This window comes from Vollenhovia emeryi, unplaced genomic scaffold (genome assembly GCF_000949405.1).
Source record: "Vollenhovia emeryi isolate VEMERY1.0 unplaced genomic scaffold, V.emery_V1.0 DF939198.1, whole genome shotgun sequence".
NCBI lineage: Eukaryota > Metazoa > Arthropoda > Insecta > Hymenoptera > Formicidae > Vollenhovia > Vollenhovia emeryi.
The window spans coordinates 997,304-1,015,101 of record NW_011967168.1 but is presented as its reverse complement, the minus strand read 5'-3'; the positions used below and the strand labels follow the sequence as shown (position 1 = coordinate 1,015,101).

The following is a 17,798-nucleotide window of genomic DNA, read 5'->3' as shown; positions in this document are numbered from 1 at the left end:
AATAGCGTAAAGAGCGTAAAATAACTAGGCGAAAGCTAACACTCAAATGAGACGATGTGATTGGTCAACACAAGTTACGCCGCAGTTACGCTTACGCAAGTTACGCCGCATGTAATCGCACCCTTACTTCACCGTATTGTAGATTGAGTCGACGTAAACAGCTTACGCCAAAAACGTTACTTCTACTCTTACTTCTTACTGCACGCTTACGCCGGTTATTGTAGACAACGCTTACAAGAAACCGCCATAAAAAGTTCGAAAATCCGAAATTCGCCAAAAACCCAAATTTTTAGCTATAAAAGTCCCATTAACTCCGAACGGTGAGAGTTAGGAAAAAAGTCCTGCGCCGTCATATAGACCGCGACGAGCCCTGCAACTTTCGAGGTAGAAACGTTCCCCGTATCTCGCTTTGCGGGGCGGAGCAACACATTGTTCTGCTAAATTCTTTGTTTTGAGCGAAAATGCGTCGATTGAATCTAATTTCATTCGATTTTGGCGGTGAGGGAGCTAAAGTGAATAATTGCTGCTTTATAAAACTGGCGCGAATTGACAAAAAATGGCGGACCACTTAGAGATTGCTTCCTTATGGCCAGACACTGATTGGAGGTTCTCTAGTTCAAGTAATCGGGTTTGCTATCACTCTTTTCTTTGCTCACACTCATTAGTCTGTCGATTCGATAACCAGCTGTTTTGCAAAAACAAAGTTGTAACATTTTGTTTTTATGTGTTAGCAATCGTCTGCCGCAATTCTTGTCGATTGGTAACGATAATTTTTAACGATTTCATTGAAAGCAAGTAAATGTATGTACGTATATTCGTGTTGTAGGGCAATCGGGGAAATAAAAAAGAAAGTAATAATTTCTGTCAACTCGGAACATATTGTGTGTATTATCTAATAGACTCTGTTTATTATACATTTAGCATCGTGGTAAAAATAATAAGCGAATACGAGGATCGAGAAGTCAGTGTTGTACTGTTGAACATAACGTAACCAATAAAGCATAATGTCCTGTCAGATTAAGAGAGTAGCGAGCATACCAGACCTGGATAATGTAAAGAAACTGCTCTATGGCGATATTATTAGCAAATGTGAGTTGTTGTTTATTCGACAAGTATAATATATATTCTGATTTGTCAGCACATTCCTTTCAGTGGAGAATGTACCGAGCGATGAATTGCCTCTTCAGGACTGTGTTATATCGCTATCGTCGGTCGGAGATGTACTCGCGATGGCTTGTAACACAAGGATGATTATATTTGTTTGTAGGTGCAAATCTTATATGTCATGTTTTTTCATCAATGTCGAGTAACAAGTACAAGATGTTACAAGACATTGTAGAATGATAAAGAGAAGAATTTCAGTGTGTTAAATGTTTGTCGACAGCGAGATGGGATTCGCAAGAAATAGACGAAGTGAAAAATAAGTTTCACGTAACGTGGCATGGAGAAGTGACGAGGGAAGCAAAGTACGTAATATATCGTCAAGCAGTCGTATAATGATATCGATTAGATTACAATGAGATCTATTTTCAGCGAATGGGTAACATCGGTGATTTGCTTACCTCTGATATCCCTGGGGAAGGCCGCCGGTCCAGATTGGACCTGTATAGCTGTTGGATATAATACTGGATTTGTTAGATTCTATACGGAAGTAAGGGAACATTATTCCATCTCGTCGACATCGATTGCACTCTTCTTTTCTCTTTCTTTGTCAGACCGGCGCGTTGCTGTTGGAAGAGGAAATCCATAACGAATCGGTCTTGGGAATTAAGTGTCAGTCGTTTTGCTTACCCAAACACGCTGGGGATGCTGGTTCTAATGAAGAAATTTATATTTTATACAACAGTGGTGTTTGTATATTACAAGGATTTCCGTTATTCTCAACTTTACGTGCCTGTAGAAATCATTTGGCTAGAGGTAATGTGGCTCGCTATTGCCACTTGAGATTGCAATTTTAATCGTTCCTTCCCTTTCGCATACAGTTCAGGCAAATTGCAACGATGTGCCACCGGTTACAAATTTGTCGTATAAAAAATGGACCTTTAAAAATCAAGATATTACAAACGATTTAGAAGTGATTGGTACAACGTCGATAAATAGCTTCGATCATTTGATGACAGCTTCGATATGCGGCGGATATACCGCGACGTACAGATCCAGTGCGCCGCAACACAATTTAGTCCTCGCGACGGGAAAACGACCGTTCGTAGGATTCCATTATGCATTGGAAGGTGGTAACGCGCCGGTTCTGTCGGACGTTGCCATCGCCATGGCGAGCAAACTGGCCAACGCTATTGGTACTGCCGTGCCGTAAGTGCCTTTCTGCAAGTGGCAATTTTGCCGTGAGTTAATTTATCGCGATCGATTGACTATTTTTGCCCTCCAGATGGTTTCGGTCAAGTTCCAAGAGTACAACGTCCGAAGCGTCCAAGAGTATCAGCCACGAATCCGTCGAGACAATGACATGTCGATTTGGTTTAAGTGACATTATGAGAGAAGGTGATTGCATCGTTTGTAGCCCGAACAAGATGTTTTCGGTAATATCGGACGCTATGGGCAGAGTGATTCTCGTAAATAATAAAAGAGGTATAGCTGTAAGGATGTGGAAGGGATATCGCGACGCTCAGTGCGGTTGGATCCAAGTTGCCGAGGAGAGAGATCGTGGAATACGTAAGAATGTTGATAAATCTGGACGTAAAACTGTCTTGCGCACCGCTCTGTTTTTGGTTATTTACGCGCCAAAGAAAGGTGTAATAGATATTTGGAGTATACAGCAAGGTCCGAAAATCACTACGTTCACCGCTAGCAAAAATGGGCGGTAAGTTCCTCCTCTATTCTCGTCTTGTGCTCCTCTCTCTCGTATAAAAAAAAAGGAAAGAAAAAAGATCCCTAATATACGCTGTTGCAGATTACTGTACATTAATTATGGTTTCCTGGGCGCGAACGACAGTGCCACTTTGTCGAAGAACAAAGCGCAATATTCCTGCGTATTTATCGATCCACTCGGAGGCTTGAAAGAGATTTATGTTCCATTTCATTTTGCGCTTAACAGCAAAAACGGTAAACGGGCACGCGACATACATCTGCTTAGAAAACTGAGAACGTTTCTGAGGGAAGAGGACTTTAACGAGGCGAAATTAGTTTCCGAAGTTGCTAATACCTGTCTGGGTTTGGAAACGAATCAAGTTCGAATACAGACGCTAGAGGTTTTAATCAACAGCAAGCATATTTTACCAGACGCTCTGCTCGCTGCGACCGATTGTTTTGTAGCGAAACGAGGTAATGTACACGTTCTACAAAATTTTACGACTGTTTTGTCACCTGTTTTCTATCATGCAGAAGAAGAAGAAGAAGAAGAAGAAATAGAATTGGATCCCACCGCCAAGATGCTTTGTCAGTTGACAGTGCAGTTGCGACGAATAATAACTTTTTATAAATATGTCAAGTCTCAACTTGATGTCGCACTCGAGCGCGATATTACAACGGTTGATGACGTAACGAGTGCTAAAAGTTTATCCTTGACATTATTTACTTCGGAACGAGAAGTAAACCGTGTTACCAAATTGGCCAAGATGTTGAACAACCTTCACAGAGGTGGTGAGGTTTCGGCAGAGACTAAAGTCAAATTTAAGGATGAAAATACGTTCTTTGACTTTTTGTCGTGCTTCGAATTGGGGACGTCGAGATTGATTGGACTACGAAAAGATGTAAAAGAGGAAAATCTTGACGAGATTTGTAAGTGATTGGCACGCCTTGTAAACCATACCATTGTCATAATTGTGTCGCATAAAATGTTTATTTAGTGTAACTTTTAGCACGATTGATATATCAAGGACGGATACATTCCGACGATACGATAGAGAAATGGCAGCAAGCGGCTAAAGACAGTAATATTGAACCGTTTATTTTCATGCGATTGGCATTAACATACTGGACGCGCAAGCAAGTTGCATTTTCGGTAATTGAATTGAAACGCTTTACGCAGCTGCTGCGTGTCATCTGTTTGTTAACTGGTAAGACTTTACTTCGAAATCACTTGAAAATGGCTAGTCGTTAATTCAATTTAATTAATTGAAATGTCACAGATGTGGAAGAGATATGCGTTGAATATAACGAGGTTTCTTTATGGTGGAGAAACGTACGCGCTATTCTCACAGAATCTACGAGACCTTTCAGCGCGTTCACCGCCGCGTTGGCGTGCAGGGCGACCGCTATGACCTTAGAGAGGTACAAGGAGAGATTGCAAAGTCAGAAATCTGCAAAATTGGGGAATAGTGAGGAGGGTGTAACTAAAACAGACGTATTGGAGAATAATAAACCGAACGATGTCACACCGGACGACGAAACGTACAGTTCGATTAGCGAGTGGGAAAATGTCAGCAATGATACCTGTCAATTCGCATTGTTGATCGGGAATCTTGAGGATATCGCTATCTTGAGTGCTGTTGTTAGGTGCGTATAGTAGGATGTGTTAAAAATATATATATATATATATATATATGTGTGAATTTTGCTACCTCTCTTGTAAAATAACAAACTCTAGTCGGCGAGTTGTACCAGATGAGACGACACAATTTTTTGCTCTGCCATTTGCGCGAAGCGACACTTGTTTGGCATCGATTCTCTCTAGAGGAAGAGGTGATTATTAAAATTTGCTCGTCTGGTATAGTCGACAACGTTCTGTATGCCCGCTCTCTTGTTCGAATCAGGTTCGGTGTCTGAATTGGTCGCAAAGTGGCTCGGCACAACGGGTATCGATCCAGGGCAGTTAATCGACACGAGCGACGTAGAATTCGATCAGTTGCAATTATCGGTGGATTCTGTACAATTGACCGCTGACGATACGCTGAGTGAAGCGACTCCTGTCCAAGTACCTCGACACGAGCGAACGAAGCTTCTTTCTTTATCGGTAGAAATCGGAAACGAAGCGAAAGTTGATACAACTGCGGAAGCGCGCATAATAGGCAAGTTGTTAAAGAAACAGAGTAATCCCGCCGAACGAATGTTGGGTCGTAATTAAAATCTCTATCTCTGCCGTTTCTTCTTCAGACGATATGACCCTGCTCAAACGCCACTTCCCATATAGTTTAACGAGCAGCGTTCTACTGGCCAATTTATGCTGGGAATTTGCCATGTCGTGGGATAAAGATGTCACCCAACTGGATTCGCTCGCAGCTGCCTTGGCCGTTTTACGGCAAATACCCATGAAACATACGAGACACGGTAGGTGTCATTGTTTCCCCCCCGACAAACTGTTGTAGCAGGCAATTAATATTTTCTGCTTATTCAACGTAGGCGTATGCTGTCTATTATGGACGCTTCATATAAAGAAAAGAATGGAAGCGGCTGCAAAGCTGATGAACAAACTCGGAAAGTTACCAAAGGAGAGATTATGTATGCAAGACATTGGTTTATCCGACATTCAAGTAACAACGTTTTTACAGCACTGCGTCACTTTCTTGGATATATTTGTCGACGTACGTAGACAAAAGAGAGATGGAGAGAAAATGACGTAAATTTTTAACCCAAGTATGACGAGTTGATTAATGCTACGCAGGCCGAGATACAGGAACGAGGAGATAGCGCGGTGATAAAATCGGAGGAATTGTGGGACGGTTACCTCGGTGGACCACAACCGTTTGCCGCACTAGCTATCTCCCAAACTCCAGCTTGGTACGATTTGATTTTGTTACACGTACAAGTGGCTAATGTACTGTACATGATGGCATGTCTGAATTTGAAAATGTTGAAACCATTAAATAACTTGTTCGAATCCGTGGTAAGTGATGCTTAATAAGAGACGATTAATTAAACACGTATAGAAGTAACATTTGTTTGTTACTCGCTGCAGGTGCAGCCCTATCTATTTCAAGACATAACGGACAGAGCGATGCTCACGTGGTATCGGGACGACAAGAGGGATAATATACGTACAGAATTTTTGTGTAGAATAATTACGGCATCAATGGAATTTATTCATCGAGAAACCACTGACGGCGTGACGGTTAGTTCGACACAGGCTATCTCGTGGATGAGCAAATGTCAAACGTTAGCGTCCATCTGGAAGATTAATAATGACGAATTGAGAATACACCAAGCCTGTCAGCTGTACATAAACGGTTTTGATCGTTTGGCAGAAGAGGTGGATATATGACAAATTCATTTATTACTTAACTTTTGTGTGCGTGTATGCTACGGACAAGCGTACATTTATACTCGCAACACAGACGCTTACAACTATGCTCTACTCTATTGTATTTACATTCGAAATGTACATATTGTTAGGTAACTATAGCGGTAACCGATATCGAACGCTTGGCTGCAAACTTATTACCTATAGCTGGAAGAAGAATGATGGCATACCTCTCGAAAACACCGAATCTTCTGGAAGAGATGTCACGAATGAGTCCAGCGCTTACAAGATACTTGGAAAGTCTGGTAAGTTTGTGCAATTATCGTTTTTTCTTTTATTGGATTTGCCTGACTATTCAATTTTTCCCAGAACGTGCCTGAGATAGTCTGTACAAATTGTTCGAACGCCGACACTGTGGAATTGATTCGACGAGTATCTGTACACTTACCTAAGATTCACTGTGATTACCATATCATGTTGTTAATGCTAGACGCAACATTTATTTACGATGATAACAATCAGCCATAGATTGTATAAACCATGTCCTGTGATATTATGGAAAGAGCTGGGGATTTCGTTGTATTAATATACAATTGTTTTCTATCGATATAAAGACCGTAATAATGCCAAGATAAGTTAGTGGTGATTAAGCTGCAAAATCGCAAAAAGAAATAACCAAATTGTTACGTGTTGTATTATTACGGACAATTTAATTGAGCACAATTACGATTACAGTGTACTTGTATGTATGTAATATCTGTATCTTACATTGGCATACTATTATATCACAGGACATTAATTAGCCTCGTTCGAAAGTATGTGCACATAATTATAATTTATCTTTACGTCCTTACGTTTTTACACATGAAAGAGAATCTATAAACATTCCACATTGTAATCGCGAATATAACATTTCTGCCTTATGAGAGTATAATCACCTTTTAAAAGTTCTCTTTTTATACACCTATATATAATTTATTAAAAATACAAACCAAACATTGTATCACAACCGAATCGTACGTAAACTGTCGAGGTAAATTAAGATACTGATGCATACATCGCACAATTGACTTTCGGATGTTATATGTCCTAATATTGGAGTTTAACGCAGCATTAAACATAAACGTTCAATTGTGCGCTATACTCTCAGAAACGAATCGCAAAACCTTGATATTGCTGCTTTGTAACAGTTTCCCAATTTGTAAACTCGCAACGATGTATCTCACTACCTGGACTGCCCACTGATGTTAACCACTGTGCCCTGGGGATTACACGTTACACAAATTACATCAAGTGTTTGACAAGACCGAAAATGTGTCAAACAGATATACTTTTGTATAGACGCGATTGGTCGATTTCAAGTTTAACAAGGCCACGCAAATGTGTTTGACGTGTTGCCAATTGCGTCGTCGACATCGTTATTCGACGTTACCAAACAACGACCAAGTATGCGAATTTGCCACTGATGCTTTACATGCCCAGAAATTATAATTAGCGACTAATCCGGATCGTTTTTTTTTCTTTTACATTCATCTTTTACATTTTTTTTTTTAGCGTACGATTAATGGAATATACATTTCTTCTTGCACACGCGCACCTAGAGGGAGGAGGGAAAGAGACTGTTACTTTAATGACAATCGTCTCAGCATTGAATTCTTTACTCCAATACCACTGTATATTTGACTAGTAACGTTAAACTATTTCAAATGCAAGTATCTGTGGAGTAATAATTTCGACGCGTCACCATTCATCTCTTATCGAAACTATACGTATACTTGTTATTCATAGAAAACTTGGAGATTTAAGTTCCAAGATTGACTTTTCTACTGAAATGATTGTTTGCGCGCTAGTAGGTAGACGCAATCGCCGACGAAGGAAAGAGACGATACGTCGCTGCGTCATTATTTCATCAAGTCGTTGTTAAAGTCAGTTTTCGACATAGCGCTTGTTACATGGCAATTGTTTGTCAAGGCCACGTACGATCGAGGATCTCGGTCGGTACACATAAGTAACGTATAATAATAAAAAGAAACGAAACGTTGACCATAGTTTCCATCTCCAGAGCTATAGGCGACATAAATTTCTTACAAAGACTTACATCTGATCAACGAGCGCTCGAGGTCCCTGCATCTTTCCTAGGATCGTGCCGGTTTTACTGTTTTTCACCCAACCGCAGATTTCCAATTGCAGGCATATATCCCTCACGTATTTTGGAAAATATACACCTGTTGAAAAAGACGAGATGCAACAAACCCTTGTAACCAAACGCAGATAGGCAGCTGTATTTGGGAAATTTGAAATGGAGAAAATGTTACATGCAGACGTACGCGTAAAGAAGTGAGAGAAATGCAGGTCTACGTGACAGTTTGAAATCGCGTCTGCAAGCAACAATTGGTGAGATGGTATAGGCGAACAATGTCCGATAGCACTCACCCTGCACCTTACCGAAAACCTCAAACTCGACAGACACGAAAGCTTCCTGACAGAGGGGATCATCCGCCGCCATCCTGCTTGAGATTCAACGAGACCCTTCCTAGGGACGAGATTTCGAGCAGATCGAAAGTAGATGGAATACAGAGTCCGGTGAGGACGCTCGTTCTCGTTCTCGTTCTAGAGATGCTTCACCTCTCGCCACGACTCACCTTGCTGGCTGATTCTTGTTGCGCGACGTTTACGTCGCGCCTAATAGTTCCCCAAATAGATTATACCCCACCACATTGACATTGATTCAAGCGCGATCGATCTAATCTTTTTTTTTTTAACTCTTTAGTCTAATCTAGTTTAGTCCACTCGACGCGAAGAGAAACTGTGAAATATTTACAATTCTTCACGAGTACAGAAGAAGCACGGCCGCACGTCGAATGGAGGGACGCTCGATCGATTCGCACAATAGTGATACAGAATGATTGCATGCAGTAGACGAGTAGACGAAAAAGTAAAGAAAAGAAAAGAAAGAGGAACAAACAATTAATTAATCTCTCAGCTCCCTCGTGACGAGGGAACGTTGTTGATTGTGGAAACGTTAAATGTAGGCCAGGGAGGAGGAAGGAGGAGCGAGCATTTATCGTCGAACTAAGCACTTCCCATCGTGACTACCGCCTATTGTCCCGTCATTATGTGCCCACACACACGACTAATTAGTTATTAGTACGCTATGACGTAGTAATTGCCGAGCGCAAGAGTCAAAACTACGGGGTGTACGGGATACGAGGGAAGTTAGATTCCGCTTATAACGATCCTGTTGAATCCAAGGTCTCGCCCGTTCTCCCTCGGAAAAACTGAATGCCTACTACAGTTGCATTGGAAAAAATGAGTAAGTGAATAGCAAATGCATATTTATTTCCCTACCCCACACATCTTCATCAAATAAATATGTAAATATCTTTCTATATATATATTTTTTTCTCTCATTACACACGCACACGTACCTATGCATACATGCGGTAAGCGCTATAAGCTGGCTATAGTCAACTATAGAAATTTTACGGATAAAACACTCGACGGCAGCGTCAATTTCTACTTGCAACTTGTCAACTTGGGTTATTTGAATGGCAAGAAAAGAATCACTCTCGTGTATCGTACATTACTCTTTTGCGTTGCAAAACTTGCAATAATGTTGGACGTATATAGAGTCACTAGAAATCGTCTTGTCGCAACGTTGTTGTTCACTTGGTATACATTCGTTCACAGCCATTCATCTTTCTCGCAACGGTATTCTTCTTTTGGCTCCGTGTATTATTATCGAAAATAATCCTCTTACACGGATGATCCATAGAGCCATGGATTAATCGGGCGAATCGCCGAGTTAGGCGAGTGGCGTACTTGATTTTCCATATATTAAGTATGTACTCCACTCAGCCCTTCCCTCCCTCCTCCAGACGTGTGATAGCGGCGATCTTTCAATCTTCCATCCTGGCTCGCGATCGTCAGCGACGGCTTGTTGCTAGCGCGCGAAAGAGAGACCTTTCGAAAGTTATCTGCTAACGAAAATTTAAGCACGACTACGGCAATCACCGCACTTGCACTAGTCCCTTAAAAAGATGACTTGTTCGTACACAGCACGTTGTGTAGGACAAAGATCGATCTATGCAAGAGAATCCGTATTCGCAGGAATAATGGTGGTATTATTCGGTAGGAAAGTCCCGTTTTCACCGTCCTTCTCGTTTACGTCGGTACGACCGACGAAATCTTGGGAGGCTACCAACAACTTGCGCTGTCGCGCTCGCTTTTTCTCGCGTTCGATCTAAATAAACGATAATCGTTAATACATCTCGTTTTCTCTCTGGCCATAGACATGGTACAAACCTTGAAGAATAATCGAAGATAGTGACACGGAAACACCACGCACTCCCCCCTCTCTTCCTCGGCATCGATGTAAACGCCACGAACTAGAATGGTGTTGCTACAATTGAGAAGAACGAGGAGAAGGAAGCAGCCAACGTGAGTGATCCAGCAGGACAATTCCGGATTGTCCGGCAGCAGCCAAAGATCCAGCGCGTTCCATATACCACGCCAGACGTTGACGGTTCCCAGAAAGCTCAGAAGAAGAAAAGCGTCCGCGACTATCAAGCGAACTAGACCCTGAAGGCGCGCGCAGATGTACCGCATCAATGGTTGTAGAGAAAACGTCACGGCGACTATAAAATAGCCGATAGCCTGAAATTCATACATTTGTACAGGATATATGAAATTTCAGATGTGACGACATGACGATGAAACGTAACGAATCACGGATAACGTGAATAACGTGAATAACGTGAATAACGTGAAACGCATCTCACACGCATACATCGACAATTGTGCCATGTGCCGCGGCAATCATGCAATTGGCGAATATTCAATTATATAATCCAACTACCGGGGCGTGTGTAGTGCCACAGCACATTGTGCCCTAGGCATTGTACATGGCCTATAATGCGCTTGTAATGTAAAACTTGCAAACGGACACGATGCAACACTGAAATGTTGAGAGAGATGTGAGAAATGTATTCGTACAGGAGGCCACTCGTCGTTACTCGATTTTCATCACGTGACTTGCCAGTTACATCGTTTATAGTGCGACGACGGTATGAAATGCCTGCGGATTATTTCGTATGATATCAGATAGTGCCTTGGAAAATTTTCCGCTTGCCAGATGCTTAAATTGCTCCATCATCCCCAAGATGCGAGATGCTTGTTATCTCGCACAAGTTTGTTGGATCAATCAAGACATAAAATGTCTTGGAATCACCGCGACCATTCTCACCATTATTCATCAGTCTCGTATCCCTTTTCGCGTTTATCCTTATCGTTATCATCGCTATTACTATTTCCGTCTTTTCTCGTTACACTCGTAACTTGGACTTTCGCTTCTATTACCATAAAGATACAACAAGGAGAGAAGCACATGATAAATGAATGGAATAATGTTATTGCAACGGGTAACGTGCGTGAGAGGTCTCTGAAATGAAGATAAGTGATGAAATGTGACATTTTCGTCTCTTTATTTGAAGAAACGGGCAGTATAATTGGAATAGATGTGTATACAATGGAAAAACGGTTCGAGTCAATGAGCAATCGAGAGGGGCTTATATTTACCAGCGAGCCAACGGCAGAATACTCGGGGCTTTCCGGAAACAGGTAAATGTCGATCAAGAGCCAGACTCCTCTCCAGACGAAGACGACCAACGTGCCGACGACACCGACGCTGAAGGCGCAATCCAATAAGTACAACGACCAGTCCCTCGTATTCTGTAACAATTTCACCAAGATCGTATGCGTAACATGGGCTTTCTTGCGACAAGAATAAGATATTTACGATCGCAATGGTAATTATTTGGACAATTATTCTGATGTGGCAGCAAATGGATAAAAAGACAATCGGTGATTCAAATGCGATTAGAACCGAGAAATAAATTGGCGCACTTGCACATGTTGCGCTAATGCGCACGTAGACTATACAGGCGCAATAGTGGTTGACGGTCGGGGGACTTGGCCGGAAACTGCGCTCATACACACCGATAACGCGAGCTTGGACGCGCGTGTAAATGAGCTACATGCGATGTAATCGCAATTTACAATTTAGTATTTACACGAGGTTTTACAGGCGGGATTGATTGTGAGCAGAGCGAGCGCAATGAACCGAAAAAGGACCCGCTAAATCTTTGGAATAACTTTGGACTTTCAACAGGCTGGCGAAGGAATCTCCTTTCTTGCGGACTGACTGAAATTGCTGTCCAACGAGCACTTTTTACTCGTCACTTTTCCAACTTTCGATTACACTCCCATCTTTCTATCTTCTAGTTATCGTGCCATCAAGTATAATAGCTCCCACGTGCACTATGAAACGACTCTTGAAATGCGATTTAATCGTTAATGGGTACATTGAGATAACTGGTAAATTTATTTCTCCGTTTCACCTGCCTTGCTGGCAGCATTCAGATGTCGTTGACGTGGCACGTTTTTGATAATTTTTCGAAATAAAACGCAACACCCTCGATCCTCTCATTCAACTAAAGAAATGTCCAATACGTTCGGAAAGTACCCAAGCAGATCTCCCGCAAGTTGGAAATATAAGGCATGTTTGCTACAAGTCCGAGAGAGCGAGAGAGAGAGAGAGAGAGAGAGCGGCTTCGATAAGAGAGATGGGTACTTACGTTGACGCGAAACATAGTCTGCACTTCAAAGTAACCCGGACACGAGTCGAGAACGAGCGAGAACGGCGGCGCGGATACGTTGCGGACCGCGCGCATGATGCCGAGCGCGAGGAGACTAACGACGGTCGTGGCAGAGACGGTACCGGGCGTCAGCTCCGTATAGATGTCCAGGGCCTTCCAGGCACCGCGCCAGGCGTTGACGCAACAGAAGCCGAACACGCCGGTGTAGAAGCGCGAGCCGAGATAGTACGAGAGCCGGTGCTTGTCCGGATGCAGAACGTCGTCCAGGCCGTGCTGCAGCACGCTGAAGGCAAAGAGGCCGGTGAAACCGATCGCGATCGACGCGAAGCTGCTAAACACCGGCTCGTCCGGGTAGACGTACAAGTCGCTCAGTTCCCAAGTGCCGCGCCAATAACCGACCACCGCCGGCGCGGCTACGAGCGCGGAGAATATCGTATCCAAGATGGTCAGGATGGCATAGTGCAGGTGATTCGACGATCTCGCGTCTAGGCTCCCAGTCATCCTGGCACCAGCCGCACGCAGCTCGACCATCCTTATCCAATCCGGATCGAACTTAGTAGTCGTCATTATCCATACTATGTGGATGACAGAAGGGAGAAGGGAAGAGGGAAGAAGAGAGAGGAAGACGCACGTCGTAGTCAACTTGAAGAATCGAGCGGCGACTTATCTGCCTCATCCTCGTCATCGTCGTCGCCGTCGTCGTGACATGGCCAACGAATCTTCTATCTGGCAAGGACGATGGCATACCTTCTCTCGTGGTACTTGATCAGTTTAGGCCAACTTTAGCCTTCTGAGAAAGCGTAAACTCGGTCAACGACGCCTTGCTCCAGCGATGGATTGACCCTGGCCATGAAACTTTTTCCTCCAATGTTATTTCCTCCAAATATATCACACAACCCGATCTTGGCACTCGTCGAGGACGATCGCTAGGATCGAAGAAAGAGAAAGGGAGGAAAAGAAAAAGAAAGATGTAAAAGAGTTGGCCGTCGCATCCACCTCATCCAGCAACCCTCCGATCATCCGAGCATCCGAGCAGGTCGGGCTGACTACTGACTTGTCTTTGGTACAACCGCTATCTTTTATCAACCGCTAACCGCCAAACGCGCGGACCAGCACTATCGCATTATAGCGAACGTCGTCGCTCGCGCGGCGGACCACCGGCACGGAGGATAGTACCCGCGGTATGCTCTCCTTTCCTCCCTCGTTCTCTCCTGCGTCGACGATCCCCACCTACAATACGTATGCGTTATAATCGCCTCGTTTCATCGTGTATCGCGGTGCTATCACCGATTAGAACGATCGGTGGCAGCCGATGATGACAGCTACGCGCGTTACCGCAATAATACACCATTTCAAAACGATTCGGTAGCTCCAACCACTTGTCTCTTTCATCTTCCGCTCGACTTTTAGGTATTCCTGTGTGTGTGTGCGTGAGAGTCGTTTCGAGCATATATATCTCAACAAACAACAATTGCTGTGTGCACAACCAAGTTATGGATCGGTGTGATAAGAACACAACACGCGACGATACGCAAAATTATTGTATTAAACTATATCAAAACTAGTAAAAAAAAGCCAAGTCGCGTGGCTAGAGAGATAATGAGATAAGGCTTGTCTTGTTTTACTCCAATAGAGAAGAATGATTCGACTACAATGGCATAATTTTTAGTTACCTTGACGTGATTTTTTTCTGGCCAATCTTTCCTGCCTCGCATTCATTTAGCCATTGACGTATATTCATTTAGCCATTGACGCTTTAGCCAAATTCATCGCTAATCGACTCCTTTTTGTGTGCCAATCAAGCTTGGGTTACAACATCTTCTCACCTTCGTCCCCTAATTCGTTTCAGCGAGCCTCGTCAAGGTCACAAAATCCAATGCCATGTCAAATACAATTAATTATTGGAGATTTTCCGTAGACATAAAAAATTTTTCTGCACACACATGTCGATTTTAACATCAAGTCCCTCAAATAGATTAACTCGGTACAATCACATAACTGGAGTCTGACTCATCGTGTGTCCAAATATGAAACAACGTTCTGCGAAGCAATAGATAATTTTTACAAATAATCCAGTTGGAAAATTATTATTCATCGACCGTATTTGTCGACTAAACTAAAAAATGCTCTATGAAAAGCTATATACTTTATATCGTCATCGGAAATTTCTCATTGGGAAAAAGCAGTTTAATTTTCGTTTAAAAGATAAAATCAGTACACGCGTAATGATCAAACACGGCGCGATCGATAATTCATGTCAAATGAGATAAAAAAAAAACGGATAACGCTTCTTTTGCGCTAGATAAGGAATGTTGGCTCACGTCCATATAATGCAATCGCAACGCTTGCGTATCGCTGTTATCAATGTACGATAATCGGTGAGAGCGTTTCATAAACTTCCGGGGAAAACCGACACAAACGAGATTTGCCATCTTTCTATTTGTATAATAGTCTATCGACTGTGTATTGCCTTTACCATCGAATTCTTACATTTTCAATTGCGTATACACGAACGCGTTTAGTAAAAGTATAATACATAATGCTGGAAAAACGATGCAACGATTGAGGATTGAATGAGAGGGAAATTGAGGAAAGGATCGAAAACGTAGGTAGGACTTGTTTGCGCGATTCGAAAACTTGTGCGTGATCATTAAGCCAACTATAATTTTATCAATCTAATACGATATCTACGTAACAATGATAAGGCTCGATCCGTTGAGATCTTGGTCGACTTGACTCACGCGATAACGTTGAAAAAGACTCTCTCATGTAGAAAACAACCTGCGGAAAACAAACGAGTAATCCTGCTGTCAAGTAGTTCGCGTCGTATGAAACGTATAGATAATAATCCTAACTGCTACACGATCGAGAAGACGCATGCTTTTAGAAATAGACTTTTCTATCTGTGTTGAATCGATGAAAATGACAAACTTTTACGTACAAGTACTGTGGGTACAAGAGTACTACCGCCGCTCTGTATACAATTGTTAAACATCATTTGACAATTGAGTACAGGGTCGGCGGCTCTTGAGGCGGTGATGAAAGAAGCGACTGAGACGTCATTGTCAATTATGCCTATCGTTGGAGAGAGAGTCAAGATAGAGATTTCAAATACCCGCTAGAAATTTGTACAGGAACTGATATACGAAAAATGGTGGTAGATTGGGCCGTAACGTCGCGCATCGCTCTCGCTCACCGTTGCTAGATCTGGTATACAACCCTGTATGTATTCGATGATGTTGCCAGCATGTCAGCAAAGATGTAACAAAATCTGCTCGCATAACAGCACACTCTGTTTATACATTATATGTAATAAAACTAGAGGTAGCAGTTGAACATGTTCCAACTTACCACGTTATATCTAGTAGGAAATTGGAAAACGAAAGTCGGCCTGTCGATCTGGATTATCAATGGGGTTGCTATCAAGTTTCGGACGGAACGTAGAATCGCCAGGCATGCCAGTAGCAAACATGTGAAAGATGTCGTTATCCTACAGGGTATACGGAGATGTACATAAATTGATCTCCTTTTCTACACCTAACGTAGGATCGTATTAAAATTACTCGTCGCTGTAACGTACCATAACGTGTGCATAAATAGGTAATTATCGATGATGATCCAGCCACCTCGCCAATGCGCGATGCACGCCACTCCAAAGGTGTAAGTATACAAGACTCGTAACACCCGATAAAGCAGTCGTTTTCCCAAACTTGACGTAGCCCACTTGTGCATGTAGCCGTTGTGAAATTGGTGTTTGAAAATGGTGTAGATTGCGTGCAAAGTTGCGCCGAGCGTGAAACAAGACCAGCTGGGAAACCTGTTGAGAAACACTAATTTCATCCTACTAATTAATTCGATAACTTGGAGAAAATTTACATACATACTGCATATTACTTTTGTTACTCACAAATCAGCATAACGATCCATGCATCCCCATATACCTCTCCAACAGCCGATCGTGAAAGGAGCCACGATACTCGTCGAGATCAATGTATCGAGTAAGGAGGCGGCTCGTTTCTTGCCTTTCGAGCCCTTTATCGGGTTAAATACTTGTGTTAAATACGTGAGTTATTAAAATTGTAAAATTTAAATTTGAAAGAAAGATGAGCAAAATTGCTGCAAAAATGTATACCATCACCTTTCTCTATAATATGAAATCAAGTACGTATAATTGTATACTGCAAAATAATGACCTTTAAGGAGTTTTGCGTTTCCTTATCGACAGTCGACAAGAATATTGTCTTCCCGGCCTCACACTTGCCCGTTTCTTCAAACAGCGGCACTTGGTTATCAGTTTGAACGTTTGGCCGCTGCTGCTGCGATATTATATTTTTCTCTTCGTCATCGGGCAACGGATGCGATTCTACACGATGGGACATCATTTGCCCTCTCTTAAATTCTTACGGGAGAAAATTTCGTAACAATTACATGCCGCGATTCGTAAGCTGATCGAAAGGTGACGAGAATCGATATGGTATACGTACGACACCAATTGGAAATGAGATGTAAACTACCGCGCTCGACTACACTTTACAAGCGAATACTGGCGGCTCCAACGTTAGAATTTAGAATGTACAATATACCTCTAATAAACCTTACAAGATACGAAAACACTCTTGTCCGCCATCGCGTCGAGTTGGTGTCTCGTGAGATCGTTAATGTGCATGCTAACAATTAGTCAACAATGTCGTCGCACCTGTTCGCGCATGCTTATATATTATCACCCAGGTGCTGTTTAAACGCGCGTTTGCGCACAACCGAATAAAAAGTATAATTCCGAAAAGGTATTGGAGGTAATCGGTAATAAAAGAAGAGAAGATGTAGAATCTCAAGTATACACGAGATAAGATTCAAATTAGGTAAACAGAGGTAAACAAACAAGATTGCCAAGCGAATTGTTACACATGGCAGTTTCTATTTCTAGAAACCCTGCCAATAATGTTTTATTCGCCGATACATTTTCACTAGCATCTCGCAGAAAAGCCAACTGTACAATCAAACTCGCTTAT

The 17,798-nt window shown here is 42.4% G+C and overlaps 4 protein-coding genes and 1 long non-coding RNA gene across 13 annotated transcripts; 2 read left to right on the top strand and 3 right to left on the bottom strand.

Annotated features, from left to right (window-relative positions):
• Positions 1-630: 630 nt before the first annotated feature.
• LOC105561947 (rab3 GTPase-activating protein non-catalytic subunit) lies at positions 631-7,065 on the top strand. 6 transcript variants are annotated; one of them, XM_012012357.1, is made up of 19 exons: positions 631-760; positions 922-1,089; positions 1,153-1,263; positions 1,385-1,466; positions 1,534-1,651; positions 1,716-1,917; positions 1,983-2,310; positions 2,387-2,818; positions 2,909-3,735; positions 3,816-4,013; positions 4,086-4,452; positions 4,544-4,638; positions 4,710-4,964; positions 5,050-5,223; positions 5,296-5,477; positions 5,558-5,779; positions 5,852-6,142; positions 6,286-6,438; positions 6,503-7,065. In XM_012012357.1, exons 2-19 carry the CDS (start codon positions 1,005-1,007, stop codon positions 6,659-6,661), a joined length of 4,281 nt encoding a protein of 1,426 aa, XP_011867747.1. In that variant the 5' UTR covers positions 631-760; positions 922-1,004; the 3' UTR covers positions 6,662-7,065. The 6 variants fall into 6 exon arrangements, with proteins under 6 accessions (XP_011867747.1, XP_011867745.1, XP_011867749.1 ...); XM_012012355.1 differs by having other exon boundaries at positions 631-805; XM_012012359.1 differs by having other exon boundaries at positions 631-1,089; positions 2,909-3,279; positions 3,343-3,735.
• Positions 6,819-8,802, bottom strand: LOC105561949 (acylphosphatase-2). 3 transcript variants are annotated; one of them, XM_012012362.1, is made up of 3 exons: positions 8,579-8,798; positions 8,232-8,358; positions 6,819-7,394 (listed from the first exon to the last, which is right to left on the bottom strand). In XM_012012362.1, the coding sequence occupies exons 1-3, from the start codon at positions 8,637-8,639 to the stop codon at positions 7,280-7,282; spliced, it is 303 nt and encodes a 100-aa protein (XP_011867752.1). In that variant the 5' UTR covers positions 8,640-8,798; the 3' UTR covers positions 6,819-7,279. The 3 variants fall into 3 exon arrangements, with proteins under 3 accessions (XP_011867752.1, XP_011867751.1, XP_011867753.1); XM_012012361.1 differs by having other exon boundaries at positions 8,567-8,795; XM_012012363.1 differs by lacking the exon at positions 6,819-7,394 and adding an exon at positions 7,655-7,730 and having other exon boundaries at positions 8,567-8,802.
• LOC105561948 lies at positions 7,310-8,174 on the top strand. Its single transcript, XR_001008933.1, has 2 exons — positions 7,310-7,579; positions 7,688-8,174. It is a non-coding gene; the product is annotated as an uncharacterized LOC105561948 (long non-coding RNA).
• A 653-nt stretch (positions 8,803-9,455) lies between the features above and the next one.
• LOC105561940 lies at positions 9,456-14,387 on the bottom strand. Its single transcript, XM_012012337.1, has 4 exons — positions 12,769-14,387; positions 11,711-11,863; positions 10,439-10,789; positions 9,456-10,376 (listed from the first exon to the last, which is right to left on the bottom strand). The coding sequence occupies exons 1-4, from the start codon at positions 13,354-13,356 to the stop codon at positions 10,218-10,220; spliced, it is 1,251 nt and encodes a 416-aa protein (XP_011867727.1). The 5' UTR covers positions 13,357-14,387; the 3' UTR covers positions 9,456-10,217.
• Positions 13,799-17,593, bottom strand: LOC105561941. 2 transcript variants are annotated; one of them, XM_012012338.1, is made up of 5 exons: positions 16,983-17,593; positions 16,697-16,821; positions 16,370-16,606; positions 16,141-16,279; positions 13,799-16,081 (listed from the first exon to the last, which is right to left on the bottom strand). In XM_012012338.1, the coding sequence occupies exons 1-5, from the start codon at positions 17,169-17,171 to the stop codon at positions 16,040-16,042; spliced, it is 732 nt and encodes a 243-aa protein (XP_011867728.1). In that variant the 5' UTR covers positions 17,172-17,593; the 3' UTR covers positions 13,799-16,039. The 2 variants fall into 2 exon arrangements, with proteins under 2 accessions (XP_011867728.1, XP_011867729.1); XM_012012339.1 differs by having other exon boundaries at positions 13,799-16,060.
• Between the last annotated feature and the right edge of the window lie 205 nt (positions 17,594-17,798).